The 24,777-nt window shown below is 42.6% G+C and overlaps 1 protein-coding gene across 6 annotated transcripts in view; it reads left to right on the top strand.

The window, feature by feature from the left end:
- The window catches only part of LOC143766581 (uncharacterized), a 250,057-nt gene extending 238,685 nt beyond the window's left edge, over positions 1-11,372 (top strand). For 5 of the 6 annotated variants that reach the window (XM_077254359.1, XM_077254361.1, XM_077254360.1 and 2 more), the window contains one exon: positions 758-11,371. In XM_077254359.1, coding sequence (XP_077110474.1) covers positions 758-4,716 — 3,959 coding nt within the window. In that variant the 3' untranslated portion in view covers positions 4,717-11,371. Of the gene's footprint in view, positions 1-757 lie in introns of all 6 variants that reach the window. The other variant, XM_077254358.1, reaches the window with a different exon arrangement.
- The last annotated feature ends 13,405 nt before the right edge of the window (positions 11,373-24,777 follow it).

The following is a 24,777-nucleotide window of genomic DNA, read 5'->3' on the forward strand; positions in this document are numbered from 1 at the left end:
CTGCCAAAAAAAGTGGTGTTGGACAGTGGAAATCGCTGCAGCACAAGAGGTTTGGGGGTTAATCTTCCCTCCCTAACTATATTCCTTCTTCTGACGAAACTGCAGCAATCTCTCCCTATGCTAATATCGGCAGAAGTAAGATGGCGGTCGGCGTGCACGCCTTTTATACCCCCTGTGACGCCGCAGAAAGCAAGCCAATCACTGTCATGCCCTTCTCTAAGATGGTGGGGACCGAGACCTATGTCATCACGCTGCCCACACTCTGCGTCCTCCTTCATTGGCTGAGAAATGGCACTGAACGCGTCATACGAAACGCGACTTTGGCGCGAAGATGGCCGACCGCATGGCCGATCCCACACTAGGATCGGGTCGGGTTTCATGAAACCCGACTTTGCCGAAAGTCGTCGATTTTTGAATTTGTCCGATCCATTTCACTCAACCCTAGTGGGGACTTGTTTTTTTTGTGAGATGAGTACAAGATTTCATTGATGTTATTATCGCCTACAAAAGATTGTTTGTTTGGTGGTTGTTTATTCTAAAATTTGGGAGACAAAATTAACAAACAGTTGAACACCAGGCTCCACTGGTTCATCTTATGAGGTTTTCTAATAGACTGTGAACTGTCATTGTCTTGGTGAATAATTGAATCTTTTTACATAACTTGCCATTTTTACTGACAGTTTAAGTAGAATGTTAAAAAATGTAAAATTCAAGAATGTTTTAATTCCAAAATAATAATTGGTTTTATTCTTGGCAGATGACTGTACCAGGAGATCAGGGGGGCAGCTGACATCTTCAATTTTAAAATCAGATGATCTTGAGATCCCACAGGATACAATTGAAGTGAATGCCATTACTCCAGACATACCATCATCTCTTCACAGCAACGATCTTTCATCTGATCATTTGAAACAGGTCCTGTCTTCTGATTCATTACTAACTACTAAGGAACATCAAAGTCACAAAATAAGCATTAAAAAGCCAATTGCTGGAAAAGCAAACAAGTCATTTTCACATTCAGAATATGGAAATAGTTTTCCCCTCACAATGTCTTTTCTTAAGCATCCAAAAATTCACACAGAATATTTTTGTTCCAAGTGTGGGAAATGTTTTAACCAGAAATCATATTTTGTTAAGCACCAGAGAACTCACACAGGGGAGAAGCCTTTTTCATGTACAGAATGTTGGAAAAGTTTTACAGAGAAATCAAGTCTTCTCGGGCATCAGAGAACCCATACAGGTGAGAAGCCTTTTTCATGTTCAGAATGTGGAAAATGTTTTAGCTGGAAAAAGCTTCTTAATAGACACCAAAGAAGCCACACAGGGGAGAAGCCTTTTTCATGTTCAGAATGTGGGAAATGTTTTAACAGAAAATCAAATCTTGTTAATCACCAGAGAATTCACACTGGAGAGAAGCCTTTTTTATGTTCAGAATGTGGGAAAAGTTTTACAAAGAAATCAAGTCTTCTCAGACATCAGAGAGCTCACACAGGTGAGAAGAATTTTTCATGTACAGAATGTGGGAAAAGTTTTACAGAGAAATCAAGTCTTCTCATGCATCAGAGAAGCCATACAGGGGAGAAGCCTTTTTCATGTTCAGAATGTGGAAAATGTTTTAGCTGGAAAAAGCTTTTTAATAGACACCAAAGAGGCCACACAAGGGAGAAGACTTTTTCATGTTCAGAATGTGGGAAATGTTTTAAATGGAAACATCATCTTGAAGACCACAAGAGAACCCATACAGGGGAGAAGCCTTTTTCATGTTCAGAATGTGGGAAAAGTTTTACAGAGAAATCAAGTCTTCTCAAACATCAGAGAGCTCACACAGGGGAGAAGCCTTTTTCATGTACAGAATGTGGGAAAAGTTTTACAGAGAAATCAAGTCTTCTCAGGCATCAGAGAACCCATACAGGGGAGAAGCCTTTTTCATGTTCAGAATGTGGAAAATGTTTTAGCTGGAAAAAGCTTCTTAATGGACACCAAAGAAGCCACACAGGGGAGAAGCCTTTTTCATGTTCAGAATGTGGGAAATGTTTTAAATGGAAACATCATCTTGAAGACCACAAGAGAACCCATACAGGGGAGAAGCCTTTTTCATGTTCAGAATGTGGGAAATTTTTTAACCGGAAAATGGAACTTGTTAGCCACCAGAGAAACCATACAGGGGAGAAGCCTTTTTTATGTACAGAATGTGGGAAATGTTTTACAGGGAAATCAAGTCTTCTCAGACATCAGAGAGCTCACACAGGGGAGAAGTATTTTTCATGTACAGAATGTGGGAAAAGTTTTACAGAGAAATCAAGTCTTCTCAAACATCAGAGAGCTCACACAGGGGAGAACCCTTTTTCATGTTCAGAATGTGGGAAATGTTTTAAATGGAAACATAATCTTGAAGACCACAAGAGAACCCATACAGGGGAGAAGCCTTTTTCATGTTCAGAATGTGGGAAATTTTTTAACCGGAAAATGGAACTTGTTATCCACCAGAGAAACCATACAGGGGAGAAGCCTTTTTCATGTACAGAATGTGGGAAATGTTTTACAGGGAAATCAAGTCTTCTCAGACATCAGAGAACTCACACAGGGGAGAAGTATTTTTCATGTACAGAATGTGGGAAAAGTTTTACAGAGAAATCAAGTCTTCTCAAACATCAGAGAGCTCACACAGGGGAGAAGCCTTTTTCATGTTCAGAATGTGGGAAATGTTTTAAAAGGAAACATCATCTTGAAGACCACAAGAGAACCCATACAGGGGAGAAGCCTTTTTCATGTTCAGAATGTGGGAAATTTTTTAACCGGAAAATGGAACTTGTTAGCCACCAGAGAATCCATACAGGGGAGAAGCCTTTTTCATGTACAGAATGTGGGAAATGTTTTACAGGGAAATCAAGTCTTCTCAGACATCAGAGAGCTCACACAGGGGAGAAGTATTTTTCATGTACAGAATGTGGGAAAAGTTTTGCAGAGAAATCAAGTTTTCTCAGGCATCAGAGAGCTCACACAGGGGAGAAGCCTTTTTCATGTTCAGAATGTGGGAAATGTTTTAAATGGAAAAATCATCTTGAAGACCACAAGAGAAGCCATACAGGGGAGAAGCCTTTTTCATGTTCAGAATGTGGAAAATGTTTTAGCTGGAAAAAGCTTTTTAATAGACACCAAAGAGGCCACACAAGGGAGAAGACTTTTTCATGTTCAGAATGTGGGAAATGTTTTAAATGGAAACATCATCTTGAAGACCACAAGAGAACCCATACAGGGGAGAAGCCTTTTTCATGTTCAGAATGTGGGAAAAGTTTTACAGAGAAATCAAGTCTTCTCAAACATCAGAGAGCTCACACAGGGGAGAAGCCTTTTTCATGTACAGAATGTGGGAAAAGTTTTACAGAGAAATCAAGTCTTCTCAGGCATCAGAGAACCCATACAGGGGAGAAGCCTTTTTCATGTTCAGAATGTGGAAAATGTTTTAGCTGGAAAAAGCTTCTTAATGGACACCAAAGAAGCCACACAGGGGAGAAGCCTTTTTCATGTTCAGAATGTGGGAAATGTTTTAAATGGAAACATCATCTTGAAGACCACAAGAGAACCCATACAGGGGAGAAGCCTTTTTCATGTTCAGAATGTGGGAAATTTTTTAACCGGAAAATGGAACTTGTTAGCCACCAGAGAAACCATACAGGGGAGAAGCCTTTTTTATGTACAGAATGTGGGAAATGTTTTACAGGGAAATCAAGTCTTCTCAGACATCAGAGAGCTCACACAGGGGAGAAGTATTTTTCATGTACAGAATGTGGGAAAAGTTTTACAGAGAAATCAAGTCTTCTCAAACATCAGAGAGCTCACACAGGGGAGAACCCTTTTTCATGTTCAGAATGTGGGAAATGTTTTAAATGGAAACATAATCTTGAAGACCACAAGAGAACCCATACAGGGGAGAAGCCTTTTTCATGTTCAGAATGTGGGAAATTTTTTAACCGGAAAATGGAACTTGTTATCCACCAGAGAAACCATACAGGGGAGAAGCCTTTTTCATGTACAGAATGTGGGAAATGTTTTACAGGGAAATCAAGTCTTCTCAGACATCAGAGAACTCACACAGGGGAGAAGTATTTTTCATGTACAGAATGTGGGAAAAGTTTTACAGAGAAATCAAGTCTTCTCAAACATCAGAGAGCTCACACAGGGGAGAAGCCTTTTTCATGTTCAGAATGTGGGAAATGTTTTAAAAGGAAACATCATCTTGAAGACCACAAGAGAACCCATACAGGGGAGAAGCCTTTTTCATGTTCAGAATGTGGGAAATTTTTTAACCGGAAAATGGAACTTGTTAGCCACCAGAGAATCCATACAGGGGAGAAGCCTTTTTCATGTACAGAATGTGGGAAATGTTTTACAGGGAAATCAAGTCTTCTCAGACATCAGAGAGCTCACACAGGGGAGAAGTATTTTTCATGTACAGAATGTGGGAAAAGTTTTGCAGAGAAATCAAGTTTTCTCAGGCATCAGAGAGCTCACACAGGGGAGAAGCCTTTTTCATGTTCAGAATGTGGGAAATGTTTTAAATGGAAAAATCATCTTGAAGACCACAAGAGAACCCATACAGGGGAGAAGCCTTTTTCATGTTCAGAATGTGGGAAATGTTTTGGCTGGAAATCGCTTCTAAATAGACACCAGAGAACCCACACAGGGAGAAGCCTTTTACATGTTCAGAATGTTTGAAACATTTTAAACCCTTTCCAATGCTGGGCATAAATTTACACTAATGTTGGACTCCCTTCCTTTGATGTGGGCTCCGGCGGTGAGCCCACATCTTTCCCAGGACATGTCAGTTGTTTTGAACAGCTGACATGTGCCCGGAATAGCCACGAGTGGAATTGCGATCCACCTGCTTTCATTAACCCATTAAATGCCATTGTCAAACGCTGACAGCGGCAATTAACTTACGCTTCTAGCTATTGGGCCAGAAATCCGCCCACCGGTGACCCCCCATCACGTGATTGCGGGTCACGGTGAGTTGACATGACTAGAGTTCTCCTTGAGACCTCTATGGTTGTCACTGCCAGATTGCTATGAGTGCCACCTGGTGGTCGGCGCTCATAGCAAGTCAGCAACTCTGCTACATAGAGGCAATCTGATCAGAGCCATTCAAGTTATGGCAGTCTCTAGTCTCCCATAGAGACTTTTGAAGCATGCCAAAATTAAAAAAAAATGTTTTTAAAAATATAAGTTCAAATCACCCCCCTTTCACCCCATTCAAATAAAACGAAAAAATCAAACATACACATATTTGGTATCGCCGCGTTTAGAATCGCCCAATCTAGCAATAAAAAAAAGGAATAACCTAATCGCTAAACAGCGTAGCGAGACTAAAGTCAAAATGCCAGAATTACATTTTTTTGGTCACCGTGACATTGCATCAAAATGCAATAACAAGTGGTCAAAAGATCCGAGATAAACAAAAAAAATGGAGATGCTATGGGTATCGGAAAATGGCACAATTTGATGCCATCTGGGAAAATAAACTGATGTGCTCCGGTGGGTGCCCTTTCCAGCTGCATGTCTGGAAAAACAGAACGTTGATTACTTTTAAAGTTCCGAGATACATGAGACAATTCTGTGATGCCGTGGACATTTCCAGAATCTATATACAGGTGCTTCTCACAAAATTACAATATCATCAAAAAGTTAATTTATTTCAGTTCTTCAATACAAAAAGTGAAACTCATACATCATATAGTCATTACAACATAGTGATCTATTTCAAGTGTTTATTTCTGTTTATGTTAATGATTATGACATACAGCCAATGAAAACCCAAAAGTCATTATCTTAATAAATGAAAATACTTTATAACACCAGCTTGAAAAATGATTTTAAAATCTGAAATGTTGGCCTACTGAAATGTATGTTCAGTAAATGCACTCAATACTTGGTCGGAGCGCCTTTTGCATTAATGTGGCATGGCATGAAGGCGATCAGCCTGTGGCACTGCTGAGGTGTTATGAAAGCCCAGGTTGCTTTGATAGCAGCCTTCAGCTCGTCTGCATGGTTGGGTTTGGTGTCTCTCATCTTCCTCTTGACAACACCCCATAGATTTTCTATGGGGTTAAGGTCAGGCGAATTTATGGCCAATCTAGCACAGTGATGCTGTTGTTTTTAAACCGGGTATTGGTACTTTTGGCAGTGTGGACAGGTGCCAAGTTCTGCTGGAGAATTAAATTCCCATCTGCAAAAGCTTATCAGCAGGGGGAAGCATGAAGTGATAAAATTTCCTTGGTAGATGGCTCCGCTGACTTTGGTCTTGATAAAACACAGTGGACCTACACCAGCAGATGACGTGGCTCCCCAAACCATCACTGATTGTGGAAACTTCACACTAGACCTTGGATTGTGTGCCTCTCCACTCTTCCTCCAGACTCTGGCACCTTGATTTTGAAATGAAATGCAAACTTTCATCTGAGAACAACACCTTGGACCACTGAGCAACAGTCCAGTTCTTTTTCTCCTTGGCCCAGGTAAGACTTTTCTGGCGTTGTCTATTGGTCATGAGTGGCTTGACACAAATAATGCGACACTTGCAGCCCATGTCCTGGATATGTGTGTGTGTGGTGGCTCTTGGAGCAATGACTCCAGCAGCAGTCCACTCCTTGTGAATCTCCCCCAAATTTTTGAATGGCCTTTTCTTAACAATCCTTTCAAGGCTGAGGTTATCCCGGTTGGTTGTGCACCTTTTTCTGCCACACTTTTTCCTTCCACTCAACTTTCCATTAATATGATTGGATACAGCACTCTGAACAGCCAGCTTCTTTACAAATGACCTTTTGTGGCTTATCCTCCTTGTGGAGTGTGTAAAGTCAGGAGTCTTCCTCATTATTGTGGAGCCTACTAAAACAGACTAAAGGGACCTTTTTAAACGCTTATGAAGCCTTTGTTTTTGGTAATTTACTGAGATAATGACTTTTGTGTTTTCATTGGTTGTAAGCCATGATCATCAATATTAACAGAAATAAACACTTGATATAGATCACTTTGTATGTAATTACTCCATAGAATATGAGTTTCACTTTTTGTATTGAAGAACTGAAATTTACTTTTTGATGATATTCTAAGTTTGTGAAAAGCACCTGTATCTGACTGGCTATGTGCTTCACCATTGCCACAGAGAGTTCCAGCACATTGCAGAAGATGTTCAATAGATCAGGACCTTGATGGTGATGCACCCAGATTGGAAAGGAACCTGTCAATCATGTGAGGTCCTGAAATGAATCTTGTCTTCCTTGATGAGAGAGACAGTTTGCAGATGATTACTTATTACTTTAAGCTTATTATTAGTTAGAGCTAAATAGAGTTTTATGTTCCTCTCTCTCACTATATAGAATCTCTGTCATATAAGATATTAGAATGACATACAGTATAAGTTGAGTTCACATTATTTTACGGTCATATCCAGCTGTATGACTTTACTCCCTATATATTCCATGGTTCTCTTTAATAGGAACACTAGGACTGAAAGTTTGACTTACGCTTCTATCTCCCTAATTGGGACCAAATTAAGACATGCCGAGAAGACTTAAACAAATATAAAAATTTTGCAGAGGGCCTTTTCATTATTGAAGATGACTTAAATTTTGTCTAGGATCCTTCTTTAGATGCGTCCTTGGGCCGGAGTCGCCAATCTAAATCACAAACAAAATCCTTGCTAAGGGTGCTCCGGTGTCTCCAACTGGTCGATGTATGAAGGATACGACATCCAGACATAAATGATTATACGTATTATTCTCCTATGCACAAAACACATAGCCATATAGCTCTTTTCTTAATTACCCATCACTTGCTTACATGGCAACCTACATCTCAGGACCTGCTATATGGTCAGATCATGCTCCTGTATACTGTAATCTGACTGTACCGGACTCCACCAAGACTTCAGATGATGGATCATAAATGATAATCTGCTGAAAGACACTGTGTCTCAGACCTTCGTGAGACTAAAGATTCCCTCAAAAATATGATGAAACTGCCATACCATTTCAATAGGAAGCATTCAAACGCGTCCTCAGAGGGATACTAATAAAACATGGATCCTGCAAAAAAAAAAAAAGAGAGCAGCTGAAGTCTCCCATTTGTTTGAGCAGATTGATCTCCTTGACAAACAACATAAACTAAGAGGAGAATAGGCGTATATGTTTGGTATCACAACTCTTGAGGTATGGATTATTCAAGAGCTTTGAACAAATAAAGGCAGATGTCAACCTTCCACATAGGGTGTTTTATCAATATCTGTAAATAGGCTATGTGTATAGTACACAACTTAGAATAAACACCATACTGATTGATAGACATCTCACAATAGATATCATTCCTACAGCGGTGGATTCAAAAGGTCTAATATCCCTTATACAGCTCTGGCAAAAATTAAGAGACCACTGCAAAATGTTCAGCTTGTCTGATTTTTCTCTTTATAGGTATATTTTTGAGTACAATGTAAATTGTTGTCCTAGTCAATAAACTTCTTTTTTTTCTGAAAAGGAGAAATGATCAAAATAAAAAAAACAGTGCTTTCAGCTATCAAATAATGCAAAGAAAATAAGTTCATAATCATTTAGAAACAACATTACTAATGTTTTAATTCAAGAAGAGTTCAGAAATCAATATTTTGTGGAATAACCATGATTTGTAATCACAGCTTTCATGCATCTTGGCATGCTTTCCACCAGTCTTTCATACTGCTTCTGGTACAAAAATGTAAGCAGTTCCTCTTTGTTTGATGGCTTGTGACTATCCATCATCCTTTTGATTATATTCCAGAGGTTTTCAATGGGGTTCAGGTCTGGAGAATGGGCTGCCCATGATGGGGTTTTGATGTGGTGGTCTCTTAATTTTTGCCAGAGCTGTGTATAAGCAGTTACTGACCCTACATTTGATAGTTACGACAAAATGGGAGGAGGATGTGGGTCCCTCAGCTGAGGAGGAATGGGGAGAAATGCTGAATTTGACAAATAAACTTTCCTTGTCCGAGTCACAAAGATTGTCCCAAATTTTTCTCATCCAAAGGGGATATACAGTGAAGGAAATAATTATTTGAACCCTTGCTGATTTTGTAAGTTTGCCCACTGACAAAAGAAGAGAAATGCTTCCTATGACCCAAAGAACACCATCCCCACTGTCAAGCATGGAGGTGGAAACATCATGTTTTGGGGTTTTTTCTCTGCTAAGGGCACAGGACTACTTCACAGCATCAATAGGAGAATGAATGGAGCCATGTAGCGTACCGTAAAATCTGGTGTGACAACTTCCCTCTGCCAGGACATTAAAGTGAGTCGTGGCTGGGTTTTCCAGCAATCAATGACCCAAAACATACAGCCAAGGCAACTAAGAAGTGGCTCAAAAAGAAGTACATTAAGGTCATGGAGTGGCCTAGCCTGTCTCCAGACCTTACTCTCATAGAAAGCTTATGGAGTGTGTTGAAGCTCCGAGTTACCAAGCAACAGCCTCAAAATCTGAATGATTTAGAGATTATCTGCAAAGAGGAGTGGACCAAAATTCTTCATGACATGTGCACAAACCTCATCATCAACTCCAAAAAGCATCTGACTGTTGTGCTTGCCAACAAGGGTTTTGCCACTAAGTATTGTTTGTCAGAGGGATCAAATACTTATTTCTCACTTCAAAATGCAAATACATTTATATAATTTATACAATGTGATTTTCTGGATTTTATTTTTTATATTTTATCGCTCAATGTTAAAATTAACCTACCCTTAAAATTAGACTGTTTATGTCATTGTCATTGGGCAAACTTACAACTTCAGCAAGGGATCAAATAATTATTTCCTTCACTGTAGATCCCCAAGTATTTTATTTCAAAATTGGAATAAGAAATGATGACACCTGCCCTAGATGTGGTCATAATGACGCCCACCTGATGATGTGGGGATGTGTGGATATTAACAACTACTGAAAGGGGGGATCACTCTTGTACTATCTGTGTTTGGGATATAACTTCAATTGGAACCTAAAATCTGTCTCCTAGGACTCCTGGGAGAGGGCATAGACCCAGACTCCAATATGGCAATAGCTCAAGAATATTATTTTAGCCAGAAAGTTGTTGGTTCTACATTGGATAGACAATTATCCCCCAACGATAACAGAACTAAAGTCGAGGATAAATATCACTCTATGCTTGGAAAGGGAAGCTTATATTAAAGGAACGTTCTCAAGAAATCATACACATATGGAACAATGGTTAATTACCCCAGGTAATGCTTCAGAAAACCTCAGAAATCCTATACTGGACCGTTTCTCCATTTCCTCTAAGGTGTCCACAGATAATAATTGTCTTAGAACACACAATTGCCTCTTTTTAGATATATTTTTTTATTTTGATGTCCCAATAGGGAAAAAAACAGGAAGTATTCAGATATTTATGTCTGTACAAATGTAAAATTACTATTCCAAAGCCTTGTACTATAGAGCAAAATTGGGATTTATCTCATTGTAACCGGTTGTTGTATTGTTTACTGGTTTTTCTTTCTTTTTATTGTTTTTCTCACAATTTGTATAAGAAAAGCAAAATGTTGGTAATTCTTTAATTTGTTCAATAAAAGCGATCCGATTGAAAAAAATAAGTAGCTAAAGTCATTAACCCCTTCACCCCCGGGCCATTTATCATTTTTTTGCTCCCCTTCTTCCCAGAGCCATAACGTTTTATTTTTCTAACAATATGGCCGTGTGGGGGTTGTTTTTTGCAGGATGAGGTGTATTTTTAAACAACACCATTGATTTTACAATATAATATACTGGAAACCAGGAAATAAATCCAATAAAGTGCTATTTCACGATTATTTTATATTTTTACCATGTTCACTAAATGCTATTGCAGTGCCCCAGGGTCCTGGTCGTTGCAGTAATATCATTCTCCTATAGGGGGAGTGATGTTACGTTTGGAGGCAAAGAAGGACAACTGAATCCAGGTATCACAAACATGCAACACATTTCGCACTCCAGGCCACCAGGGGGAGCTATGCTCCTTGCTCTTATTTATTAGGGCACTCTTCTTAGAGGCTGGGGCATGATAGAGTCCCTGTAAAACGCCTCAAGCCACCGGTCATATGGGTTTGTCCTATCCATCTGGGGGGACAGAGAGAGAGACATAACATCTACAACATCTGTGAGGACCTTATGAGGCGCTTAGCAGTAAGGTACTACAACACCACAGCGCTAGAGGAAGGCTACTGATTTCTACCTGGACAAGGGGACTCTTGATTTGCCTCAAAACCGGCCGGACTCTGCCTGCCCTGGGATCTGGTGCTCTGGACTGTGGATACTGAAGCCTTCAGTAAAGGTAAAGAGACTGCAACCTTGTGTCCTCGTTCTTCACTGCGCCTTACACCATCCACCATCTATACACTGGGAAGCCCTGGGGACATACTTCATCTGTGGGAAGGTATACCATCTAGCTGCCATAACATCACCCCAGCGGACCCCTTAAAGCAGCATCGGTCACCCTGACCGAATACCATAGGTGGCGGCAAGAACATATCCCTTTAAAGACCTTTCTCTTTTACACGGACCTCCCAAGGGCGATGGACCGGGTCAGCCACTGTGACATCCCCCTGAGAACCGAAGGACCCGGTACCGAGTACCCCCTAGCCCTTGGGGGCGCTCCACTATAACTGACCTGCGATTAATAGTCTCCAGATACCAAATTTAGAGGCTCCAGTTTGCAGGATCTAGGACTGGGCGAGGGCTTACTTTTTGCGAGCCAAGCTGACATTTTTATCGGTATCAATTTGGGGTCGACACGTTGTTTTGATCGCCCATTGTTGCAACAAAAAAAACATAATTCTGGCATTTTAAATTTTTCTTCTCGTTATGCCGTATACCAGTTGTAATATTTTTATATTTTGATAGTTCGGGCATTTCTGAACTCAGCGATCCCAAATGTGTATTTTTTATTGTTTTATTTTGAAGAGGGTGATTTGAGCTTATATATTTGTAAATATAATGTAATAATTTAATGTAAATATTTTTAAAACTTTTTTTTTCTACTTCCTTGCTTCAGCAGTCTCCTTAGAAGGCTAGAAGCTGTGATCATTCAATAACCACAGGGGTCTCCTGCAGACACCGGGTTACCATGCCAGCCCGACACCCAGCGATCATGTGACAGGATTGCTAGTGACGCACTTCGGGCTTTTTCAGAGTTTTAACAGTGGCATTTAACATCTTAACAGCCGCGGGTGGTTGCGATTCCATCCACGGGTGGTAGGGCACATGACGCTGATCAGATCAGCGTCATGTGCTTGAAAACAAGCAAGCTCAACGCAGGAGCCAGCATGGGCTACAGGGACACGATCGATGACTTGTGTGTGTGTGTGCATATATATATATATATATATATATATATATACTGTATATATATATATATATATATATATATATATCATCGGTCGTGAAGGGGTAATGTTATCAATATATGTGCGAGAAACAAGAAACGTCCAACCGCAGTTTTTGTTGTGAATTCCGTCCGGGCTCCCTCTGGTGGCCTTTAGCGATACTGCGGGTCTGTAGCTGGGCTCAGCTGTCTCATTTCCTGCTATGCTGGTCCCTATTTAACTCCACCTGGAGCTTTACTTGTTGCCTGCTGTCGTTGTATTCAGTACTGGTTCTGATCTCTCCTGGACTTCCCTGGTGACCTGTCTCCTTCTGGAGAAGCTAAGTCTGGCTAGTTCTTTTGCTCATTGTTTCCTTGAAAATGTTTCTCAGTATATTATGAGTTCAGTCCAGCTTGCTTATATGTGATTTTCGCTTGCTGGTAGCTCTGGGGTGCAGAGTGCGCCCCTCACCTCGTGAGTCGGTGTGGGGGTTCTTGCATTTTCTGCGTGGATAGTTTTTGATAGTTTTGTACTGACCGCACAGATCCCTTGCTGTCTTCTGTCTATTTAGTGTTAGCGGGCCTCATTTGCTAAATCCTGTTTTCATTCCTAAGTTTGTATTTTCCCCTTATCTCACCGTTATTATTTGTGGGGGGCTGTCTAAACTTTGGGGTTATTTCTCTGAGGCAAGTGAGGCTTTGCTTTCTCTCTAGGGGTAGCTAGTTTCTCAGGCTGTGAAGAGGCGTCTAGGTTTTTAGGTAACGCTCCACGGCTGCCTTTAGTGTGTGTGGATAGGATCAGGATTGCGGTCAGTATAGTTTCCACATCCCCAGAGCTTGTCCTAATATTCTGGTTTACCTATCAGGTCAGTTTTGTGATCCTACAACCGGATCATAACAGTACAGCAGGCCAATAAAGAGTTAATGCATCGCAAAAGAGGGATAAGAGAAATCCTGAGTTCATTTTTTTTTTCCTCTGCAGTGTGTCTAGCCTCTCTCCTCCCCTTAATCTCTGGGTGGTTCAGAATTCAGCTGCTGCTATGGACATTCAGAGTCTGTCTTCTAGTGTGGATCATCTCACTGCAAGGGTACAAAGTATTCAGGATTATGTAATCCATAGTCCTATGTCTGAGCCTAAAATACCAATTCCTGAGCTGTTCTCCGGAGACAGATCTAGGTTTTTGAACTTTAAAAATAATTGCAAATTATTCCTTTCTCTGAGACCTCGTTCCTCTGGTGATCCTGTTCAGCAAGTTAAAATTATTATTTCTTTGTTACGTGGTGACCCTCAAGATTGGGCATTCTCTCTGGCGCCAGGAGATCCTGCATTGCTAAATGTGGATGCGTTTTTTCTGGTGCTTGGATTGCTTTATGAGGAACCAAATTTAGTGGATCAAGCAGAAAAGGTTTTGCTGGCTCTCTCCCAGGGTCAGGATGAAGCAGAGGTTTACTGTCAGAAGTTTAGGAAATGGTCTGTGCTCACTCAATGGAATGAGTGTGCCCTGGCGGCGATTTTTAGAAAGGGTCTTTCTGAAGCCCTTAAGGATGTTATGGTGGGGTTCCCCACGCCTGCGGGTCTGGGTGAGTCGATGTCTTTGGCCATTCAGATTGATCGGCGTTTGCGGGAGCGCAAACCTGTGCACCATCTGGCGGTATTTTCTGAGCAGAAGCCTGAGTCTATGCAATGTGACAGGATTCTGACCAGAATTGAACGGCAAAGTCATAGACGTCAGAATGGGTTGTGCTTTTACTGTGGTGATTCAGCTCATGTTATCTCAGATTGTTCCAAGCGCACAAAAAACTCCGCTAAGTCTGTCACCATTGGTACTGTACAGCCTAAATTCATTTTGTCTGTTACTTTAATTTGCTCTCTGTCATCCTACTCAGTTATGGCTTTTGTGGATTCAGGTGCTGCCCTGAATTTGATGGATTTGTCTTTTGCCAGGCGCTGTGGTTTTATCTTGGAGCCTTTACAATTCCCTATTCCACTAAAGGGAATTGATGCTACGCCATTGGCCAAGACTAAACCTCAGTACTGGACTCAAGTGACCATGTGCATGACTCCTGTACATCAGGAGGTGATTCGCTTTCTTGTGTTGCATAATTTGCATGACGTTGTCGTGTTGGGTCTTCCATGGCTGCAGGCTCATAATCCAGTCCTGGATTGGAAAGCAATGTCTGTGTCAAGTTGGGGTTGCCAGGGAATTCATGGTGATGCTCCTTTGGTGTCAATTGCTTCTTCTACTCCTTCTGAAGTCCCTGAATTTTTGTCGGACTACCAGGATGTTTTTGATGAGCCCAAATCCAGTGCCCTACCTCCTCATAGGGATTGTGATTGCGCTATAAATTTGATTCCTGGTAGTAAGTTCCCTAAGGGACGACTTTTTAATCTATCTGTGCCAGAACATGCCGCTATGCGGAGTTATATAAAGGAGTCTTTGGAGAAGGGGCATATTCGCCCTTCCTCATCCCCTTTGGGTGTGGGGTTCTTTTTTGTGGCCAAGAAGGATGGTTCTCTGAGACCCTGTATAGATTATCGCCTTCTAAATAAAATCACGGTCAAGTTTCAGTATCCTTTGCCACTGTTGTCCGATCTGTTTGCTCGGATTAGGGGGGCCAGTTGGTTCACCAAGATAGATCTTCGAGGAGTGTATAATCTTGTGCGTATAAAGCAGGGCGATGAATGGAAAACAGCATTTAATACGCCCGAAGGCCATTTTGAGTACTTGGTGATGCCTTTTGGGCTTTCTAATGCCCCTTCTGTGTTCCAGTCCTTCATGCACGACATCTTCCGGGAGTATCTGGATAGATTTATGATTGTTTACCTGAATGATATTTTGGTCTTTTCTGATGATTGGGAATCTCATGTGAAGCAGGTCAGGATGGTATTTCAGGTCCTGCGAGCCAATGCCTTGTTTGTGAAGGGCTCTAAATGTCTCTTCGGAGTCCAGAAGGTTTCCTTTTTGGGCTTTATTTTTTCTCCTTCTACCATTGAGATGGATCCAGTCAAGGTCCAGGCTATTTATGACTGGACTCAACCTACATCGGTGAAGAGTCTTCAGAAGTTCTTGGGTTTTGCTAATTTTTACCGTCGCTTCATCACTAATTTTTCCAGTGTGGTTAAGCCTTTGACGGATTTGACCAAGAAGGGTTCTGATGTGACGAATTGGTCTCCTGCGGCCGTGGAGGCCTTTCAGGAGCTGAAGCGTCGGTTTTCTTCGGCTCCTGTCTTGCGTCAGCCGGATGTCTCTCTTCCCTTCCAGGTCGAGGTTGATGCTTCTGAGATTGGAGCAGGGGCTGTCTTGTCACAGAGAAGCGCTGATGGCTCTATGATGAGGCCATGTGCTTTCTTTTCAAGAAAGTTTTCGCCTGCCGAGCGGAATTATGATGTTGGTAATCGGGAGTTGTTGGCTATGAAGTGGGCATTTGAGGAGTGGCGACATTGGCTTGAGGGAGCCAAACATCGTGTGGTGGTCTTGACGGATCACAAGAATTTGACTTATCTCGAGTCTGCTAAACGGTTAAATCCTAGACAGGCTCGATGGTCGCTGTTTTTCTCCCGTTTCGATTTCGTGGTTTCATACCTTCCGGGTTCGAAGAACGTAAAGGCTGATGCCCTTTGTAGGACCTTTGTGCCTGACTCTCCGGGAGTTTCTGAACCGGCTGGTATCCTCAGAGAGGGGGTGATTTTGTCTGCCATCTCCCCTGATTTGCGACGGGTGCTGCAGGAGTTCCAGGCCGATAGACCTGACCGTTGTCCACCGGAGAGGCTGTTTGTACCGGATAGATGGACCAGTAGAGTCATTTCCGAGGTTCATTCTTCGGTGTTGGCAGGTCATCCCGGAATTTTTGGTACCAGGGATTTGGTGGCTAGGTCCTTTTGGTGGCCTTCCTTGTCACGGGATGTGCGTTCCTTTGTGCAGTCCTGTGGGATTTGTGCTCGGGCCAAGCCTTGCTGTTCTCGTGCCAGTGGATTGCTTTTGCCTTTGCCTGTCCCGAATAGGCCCTGGACGCACATTTCCATGGATTTTATTTCGGATCTTCCAGTCTCTCAGAGGATGTCTGTTATCTGGGTGGTTTGTGATCGTTTTTCTAAAATGGTCCATTTGGTGCCCTTGCCTAAGCTGCCTTCCTCCTCTGAGTTGGTTCCACTGTTTTTTCAGAATGTGGTTCGTTTGCATGGTATTTCTGAGAACATTGTGTCTGACAGAGGATCCCAGTTTGTGTCCAGATTTTGGCGGTCCTTTTGTGCTAAGATGGGCATTGAGTTATCTTTTTCGTCGGCCTTCCATCCTCAGACGAATGGCCAAACCGAACGAACTAATCAGACCTTGGAAACTTATCTGAGATGTTTTGTTTCTGCTGACCAGGATGATTGGGTGACCTTTTTGCCATTGGCTGAGTTCGCCCTCAATAATCGGGCTAGTTCTGCTACTTTGGTTTCTCCTTTTTTTGCAATTCTGGTTTTCATCCTCGTTTTTCCTCAGGTCAGGTTGAGCCTTCGGACTGTCCTGGGGTGGATTCTGTGGTGGATAGGTTGCAGCAGATTTGGAACCACGTGGTGGACAATTTGACGTTGTCACAAGAGAAGGCTCAGCGCTTTGCTAACCGCCGTCGCTGTGCAGGTCCCCGACTTCGTGTGGGGGATTTGGTGTGGCTGTCTTCTCGTTATGTTCCTATGAAGGTTTCCTCTCCTAAGTTCAAGCCTCGTTTCATCGGTCCTTATAAGATTTTGGAAATTCTCAAACCTGTGTCATTTCGTTTGGATCTCCCAGCATCGTTTGCCATTCACAATGTGTTCCATAGGTCGTTGTTACGGAGATATGTGGTACCTGTGGTTCCTTCTGTTGATTCTCCTGCTCCGGTCTTGGTTGAGGGAGAATTGGAGTATGTGATGGAGAAGATCTTGGATTCTCGTGTTTCGAGACGGAAGCTTCAGTACTTAGTTAAGTGGAAGGGCTATGGTCAGGAGGATAATTCCTGGGTTGTCGCCTCTGATGTCCATGCGGCCGATTTGGTTCGTGCCTTTCATTCGGCTCGTCCTGATCGGCCTGGGGGCTCTGGTGAGGGTTCGGTGACCCCTCCTCAAGGGGGGGGGGTACTGTTGTGAAATCCGTCCGGGCTCCCTCTGGTGGCCTTTAGCGATACTGCGGGTCTGTAGCTGGGCTCAGCTGTCTCATTTCCTGCTATGCTGGTCCCTATTTAACTCCACCTGGACCTTTACTTGTTGCCTGCTGTCGTTGTATTCAGTACTGGTTCTGATCTCTCCTGGACTTCCCTGGTGACCTGTCTCCTTCTGGAGAAGCTAAGTCTGGCTAGTTCTTTTGCTCATTGTTTCCTTGAAAATGTTTCTCAGTATATTATGAGTTCAGTCCATCTTGCTTATATGTGATTTTCGCTTGCTGGTAGCTCTGGGGTGCAGAGTGCACCCCTCACATCGTGAGTCGGTGTGGGGGTTCTTGCATTTTCTGCGTGGATAGTTTTTGATAGTTTTGTACTGACCGCACAGATCCCTTGCTGTCTTCTGTCTATTTAGTGTTAGCGCGCCTCATTTGCTAAATCCTGTTTTCATTCCTAAGTTTGTATTTTCCCCTTATCTCACCGTTATTATTTGTGGGGGGCTGTCTAAACTTTGGGGTTATTTCTCTGAGGCAAGTGAGGCTTTGCTTTCTCTCTAGGGGTAGCTAGTTTCTCAGGCTGTGAAGAGGCATCTAGGTTTTTAGGTAACGCTCCATGGCTGCCTTTAGTGTGTGTGGATAGGATCAGGATTGCGGTCAGTATAGTTTCCACATCCCCAGAGCTTGTCCTAATATTCTGGTTTACCTATCAGGTCAGTTTTGTGATCCTACCACCGGATCATAACAGTTTTACAATGTGTGTTTGGTGTCAGTTCTACTACAGTGTGATAAACAGCCATGATGTCTGACGATGAGGAGTATATGGAAGTATACAGCGTACACACAAGGCTCTGCAAACACAGAGCTCCATACACACACGGCTCCACACCCACAGGGCTCTGTACACACACTGCTCCATAAATAGAGGGCTTCATACACATGCGGCTCCTCTCGGTGCAGCCCCTACACACGCGGCTCTGCTACATCTACACTGTAAACCCCTCCTGAACCCACACATAAACCATACCTCCCAACTGTTGGAGAAGGGAAAGAGGGACAAAGTTTGCTACGCGCGCCGCGGCAAATTTTAGGCCACACCTCTTACCACACCCATTTCACAACTAGTCTCACCCATATCCACGCCCTAACCACACCCATTTAGCACTGCTGATCACACTTTCATAAATAATAATTATAAACAAAAACAAATATGGCCACACAGTGTTCCATACTGTACAATGGCCACGCAGGATGCTTAATACTGTATAATGGCCACACATGATGCTCCATACTGTATAATGGCCCCACAGTCCTCCATACTGTATAATGGCCACACAGTGCTCCATACTGTATAATGGCCACATAGGATGCTTAATACTGTATAATGGCCCCACAGTGCTCCATACTGTATAATGGCAAAACATGATGCTCCATACTGTATAATGGCCCCACAGTGCTCCATACTGTATAATGGCCACACAGTGCTCCATACTGTATAATGGCCCCACAGTGCTCCATACTGTGTAATGGCCACACAGTGCTCCATACTATATAATGGCTACACATGATGCTCCCTACTGTATAATGGCCACACATGATGCTCCATAATGTATAATGGCCACACATGATGCTCAATACTGTATAACGGCCTTACATAGTGCTCCATACTGTATAATGGCCACATATGCTCCATTCTGTATAATGGCCACACATAGTGCTCCATACTGTATAATGGCCACGCATGATGCTCAATACTGTATAATGTCCCCACATAATGCTCCATACTGTATAATGGCCACACAGTGCTCCATACTGTATAATGGCCACGCTTGATGGTCAATACTGTATAATGGCCCCACATAATGCTCCATACTGTATAATGGCCACACATGATGCTGCATATTGTATAATGGCCACACAGTGATCCATACTGTATAATGGCTACAAATGATGCTCCATACTGTATAATGGCCACACAGTGCTCCATACTGTATAATGGCCACACATGATGCTCCATACTGTATAATAGCCACACATGATGCTCAATACTGTATAATGGCCCCACATAATGCTCAATACTGTATAATGGCCACACAGTGCTCCATACTATATAATGGCCACGCTTGATGCTCAATACTGTATAATGGCCCCACATAATGCTCCATACTGTATAATGGGCACACATGATGCTGCAAACTGTATAATGGCCACACAGTGCTCCATACTGTATAATGGCCACAAATGATGCTCCATACTGTATAATGGCCACACATGATGCTCCATACTGTATAATGGCCACACATGATGCTCCATACTGTATAATAGCCACACATGATGCTCAATACTGTATAATGGCCCCACATAGTGCTTCATACTTTATAATGGCCACACAGTGCATCATACTGTATAATGGCCACACAGTGCTACATACCGTATAATGGTCACACATGATGCTCTATACTGTATAATGGCCTCAGATGATGCTCCATACTGTATAGTTGCCCCACGTGATGCTCCATACTGTATAATGGCCACACAGTGCTCCATACTGTATAATGGCCACACATGATGCTCCATACTGTATAATGGCCCCACATAATGCTCCATACTGTATAATGGCCACACATGATGCTCCATATTGTATAATGGCCACACAGTGCTCCATACTGTATAATGGCCACACATGATGGTCCATACTGTATAATAGCCACACATGATGCTCTATATTGTATAATGGCCCCACATAGTGCTCCATACTGTATAATGGCCACACATGATGCTCCATACTGTATAATGGCCACACAGTGCTCCATACTGTATAATGGCCCCACATGATGCTCCATAATGTATAATGGCCACACATGATGCTCCTTACTGTATAATGGCCACATATGATGCTCCATACTGTATAATGGCCACACATGATGCTCAATATTGTATAATAGCCACACATGATGCTCAATACTGTATAATGGCCACAGTGCTCCATACTGTATAATGACCACACAGTGCTCCATACTGTATAATGGCCACACATGATGCTCCATAATGTATAATGGCCACACATAGTGCTCTATACTGTATAATGGCCACAGATAATGCTCAATACTTTATAATGTCCACACAGTGCTCCATACTGTACAATGGCCACACATTATGCTCTATACTGTATAATGGCCACACATGATGCTCTATACTGTATAATGGCCACACATGATGCTTAATACTGTATAATGGCCACACAGTGCTCCATACTGTATAATTGCCTCACATTATGCTCCATACTATATAATGGCCACACGTTTTGCTCAATACTGTATAATGGCCACACAGTGCTCCATACTGTATAATGGCCACACATAGTGCTCCATACTGTATAATGGCCACATGATGCTCCATATTGTATAATGGCCACACATAGTGGTCCATACTGTATAATGGCCACACAGTGCTCCATACTGTATAATGGCCACACATGATGCTCAATACTGTATAAAGGCCACACAGTGCTCCATACTATATAATGGGAACGAATGGCTAGCACTCGACTGTTGATTAGGTGTATGGTGCTAGTGAACGGAATCAATGATCCCATAGATAGGTAAAGTCAGTAATCACTGCACTCATATCAAAGAGAGATATATTTTGCTTCAAGTGAAAATGTTTATTTATGAGTGATAAGCGACAGGCAATACATTTTTGATGTTTTGGCCACTCTGTGGCCTTGATCACAATGTCGCGTAATATCAGCAAGTCGTACTTATACATTCCCAACTGGGGGAGAGAGGTATGTTGATGAATATGTCCACACAGAATGAGGCATATGTTGAAGTTTACAATGTTGGTAGGTTCATTGGTGATAGAACAAGTACAAGAGCAGATACTGATCTGGCCAAGATGTGGAAGGTTGTGTACGTTCTTGATGGTCTGCCGGTATGTCTCAGGTCATGTCTGTATAAGCCAACGTTGGTGGTGGAGTGGGAGACCTAACCGGTCTGTGCCCAGGAGGAGAGAAGCTCCTCTCCTCCTGGGAACAGGCCTGTTAGGTCTCCCACTCCACCACCAACATCACTTATCACTCAGATCTACCTCTCTGGCCCAGATGTCACCGCTCTGCTGTCCAGAATCCCGAAGTGTCTGTCAGCCGTATCCTCCTTCTTCACCTCTCACTTCCTAAAACTCAATGTAGACAAAACCGAACTCATTATCTTTCCCCATCTCACATATCCCCCCTACCTGACCTATCTTATATGGTAAACGGCATCACGCTCTCTCCTGCATCTGAAATCACCTGCCTTGGGGTAACTCTCGACTCTGCCCTGTCCTTCAAACCGCACATCCAAACTCTTGCCACCTCCTGTCGCCTCCAACTCAAAAATATTGCCAGAATCCGTTCCTTCCTCAGCCCACAATCTACCAAAACTCTTGTGCATGCCCTCATCATCTCCTGCCTTGACTACTGCAACACCCTCCTCTGTGGCCTCCCCGCTAACTCTCTTGCACCACTCCAGTCTGTACTCAACTCTGCTGCCACCTCTCTCCTCGCTACTCCCCTGCTTCTCCCCTCTGCAAATCCCTCCACTGGCTCCCAATTCCCCAACGAATCCAGTTCAAACTACTAACACTGATCTACAAAGCCATCAACAACCTGTTCCCTCCCTATATCTCTGAACTAATCTCCCAATATCTTCCCTCACGTAATCTCCGATCCTCCCAAGACCTCCTACTCTCCTCCACACTTATTCGTTCCTCACACAACCGCCTCCAAGATTTCTCCCGAATATCCCCCATCCTCTGGAATTCCATGCCTAGACATGTCCGACTATCCACCACCCTCAGATCCTTCAGCCAGAACCTGAAAACCCATCTCTTCAAGAAAGCCTGCAGTAACCATTCTGCCGCCTCGCCATCGCCAGAGCCGCCGCCTCGCCATCGCCAGAACCGCGGCCTCGCCCCTACCTTCTGCCTCTTCCCCACTATCCCATAGAACGAAAGTCCGCAAGGACAGGGTCCTCTACCCTCTGTACCAGTCTGTCACTGTAAACTTGTTTACTGTAAACGATATCTATAACTCTGTATGTAACCCCTTTCTCATGTAAATAAACATTTTCACTTGAAGCAAAATATATCTCTCTTTGATGTGAGTGCAGTGATTACTGACTTTACCCATACTATAAAATGGCACCACATGATGCTGCATACAGTATAATGGCCCCACATGATGCTGCATTCAGGATACTGGCCCCACATGATGCTCCATACAGTAAGTAGTAGTAAGAGGACCCCCCTCTCGTCAAAACGCCCACTTCCGGTTTTTGACAGGTGCCCCACCCCTTTTTGCCACCTTCTAACACTAACCCCACCCTACTTCCGGTCTTAACCCCTCCCCTCTCCTCCCCATTTGCCGCCCACTCTCCGCCCCTCTGTGTATCACTATCTGTGACGTCAGTTCCGTGCCCGCCCCGGAAGCCACTCTGAGTGTGTCAAAGCCTGTTACGTCAGTTCCGTCCCCGCCCCGGAAGCCGCCCTGTCCAGCCTCTGTTACGTCCCCCATGACCGCCCATTCGCCGCCCATCTTGTGGGCTTATGTGGTAGTTCTTGATAGGTGAAGAGCCCAGGTCCTCCCCACTTCCTGTCTAAACTTCTCCAGTGTGTAAGATTGGGCTTATGTGGTAGTTCTTGATAGGTGAAGAGCCCAGGTCCTCCCCACTTCCTGTCTAAACTTCTCCAGTGTACCAAAAAACATGTCTTGACATGTTTTTTGTGAGAAGACAGTTCATGGGGTTAATGACATCTGTCTGTAGCTTTCATAGCCCTCCAGGGTTTGTAGGAAAACTTGTCAAGACGTGTTTTGTGTGAGAAGGAAGTCTCAGGATTCCAAGGTTCATAATAATGACGTAATAAAACAACGCTTAAAAAATAAAATACATTTATTGTAGCTACACGTAGAGGTATACACAAATCATGAAATGAAAAAAGATGTAAATAGATCTAAAAAATACAGCGATATACAAACACGCCTATAGGTTACAATACAGTCATAGGTTGTAGCTTTCATAATAACGTAATAAAAAACAACGCTTAAAAAATAAAATACATTTATTGTAGCTTCACGTAGAGGTATACACATCATTAAATGAAAAAGGTGTAAATAGATCTAAAAAATACAGCGATGTACAAACACGGTTATAGGTAACAATACAGTAATTTCAAAGCTAATATTTAAAGAAATGAAAAAAGTTCCAGGGTCGCTCAACTAGTTCTAGATAGCAAGTGCAGCTAATCAGTTTTTTCAGCAACCTGTTTATTAGTACTCACAGCCTTATACCTCCGGGTCAGATTTTATCTAAAAATATAAGCGAAACAAGTTTTTCTATAGCTTAATGTATTTTTAACTAGAAGGCACCACTAACTATAGCAGCAGGTATTTTTATTACAGTTAGAAAGATTTTGTACAAAAGAGGCAACTAGACGATCATTACATTTTAAATCATTTGTAAACTTTTTCAGTACAGGTCAGATTTTATCTAGAAATATAAGCTAAACAAGTTTTTCTATAGCTTCAGGTATTTTTTTTTTGCTAGAAGACCCCGCTAAACAAGATTTTCAACAGGCTATTGACACGTGAACAAGAAATAATTAGATCTAAGCAATGTATAGTACACATTACAAAAATGAAATAACGCTATAAAAACACTTTAGTAATATAACAGAAACAGAGCAAGCTCATGTTGCGCAGGGAGGTTTGCAAGCCTGATTATAGCCGCATAAGGGCGTATGTAAAAACGTAATAGAGTTAGAAAGATTTTGTACAAAAGAGGCAACTAGACGATCATTACGTTTTAAATCATTTGTAAAAGTTTTCAGTACTCTCTTCAACGTCATTCCCGCAGCGACGTGATACAACACGTAAATACAAAACTGACCGCAAAAACTTGACATAGAGTCTTGCAGTTGGCGGTTCTGATAACAATACGTCGCTGTGTTTCTTCTTAAAAATTGAATAATCGTCTGTGGAAATACGGCGGCGTCAGGTTGTAATCCGTAACTGTCAAAAAATAAGGATTTGTTCTTGCATAAAATAATAAGTAGCCAATGAGTACCGGGTTCTTCCGAAGAATCAGTGTTGACGATATAGGCGCTAGGTCTGCGCCGGATAATGCGGCGCGGTAAGAGGTCGCAGGGAAATACACAGGCAAACATACGCCGAGTAACGGAATTTCGTCGCAAAAGGCACGTCAGTTGCACTGTATTCATTATAGACGAAGGCAGTGGCGGCGACACAAAGGG

Source organism: Ranitomeya variabilis, chromosome 4, assembly GCF_051348905.1.
Source record: "Ranitomeya variabilis isolate aRanVar5 chromosome 4, aRanVar5.hap1, whole genome shotgun sequence".
Classification (NCBI taxonomy): Eukaryota; Metazoa; Chordata; class Amphibia; order Anura; family Dendrobatidae; genus Ranitomeya; species Ranitomeya variabilis.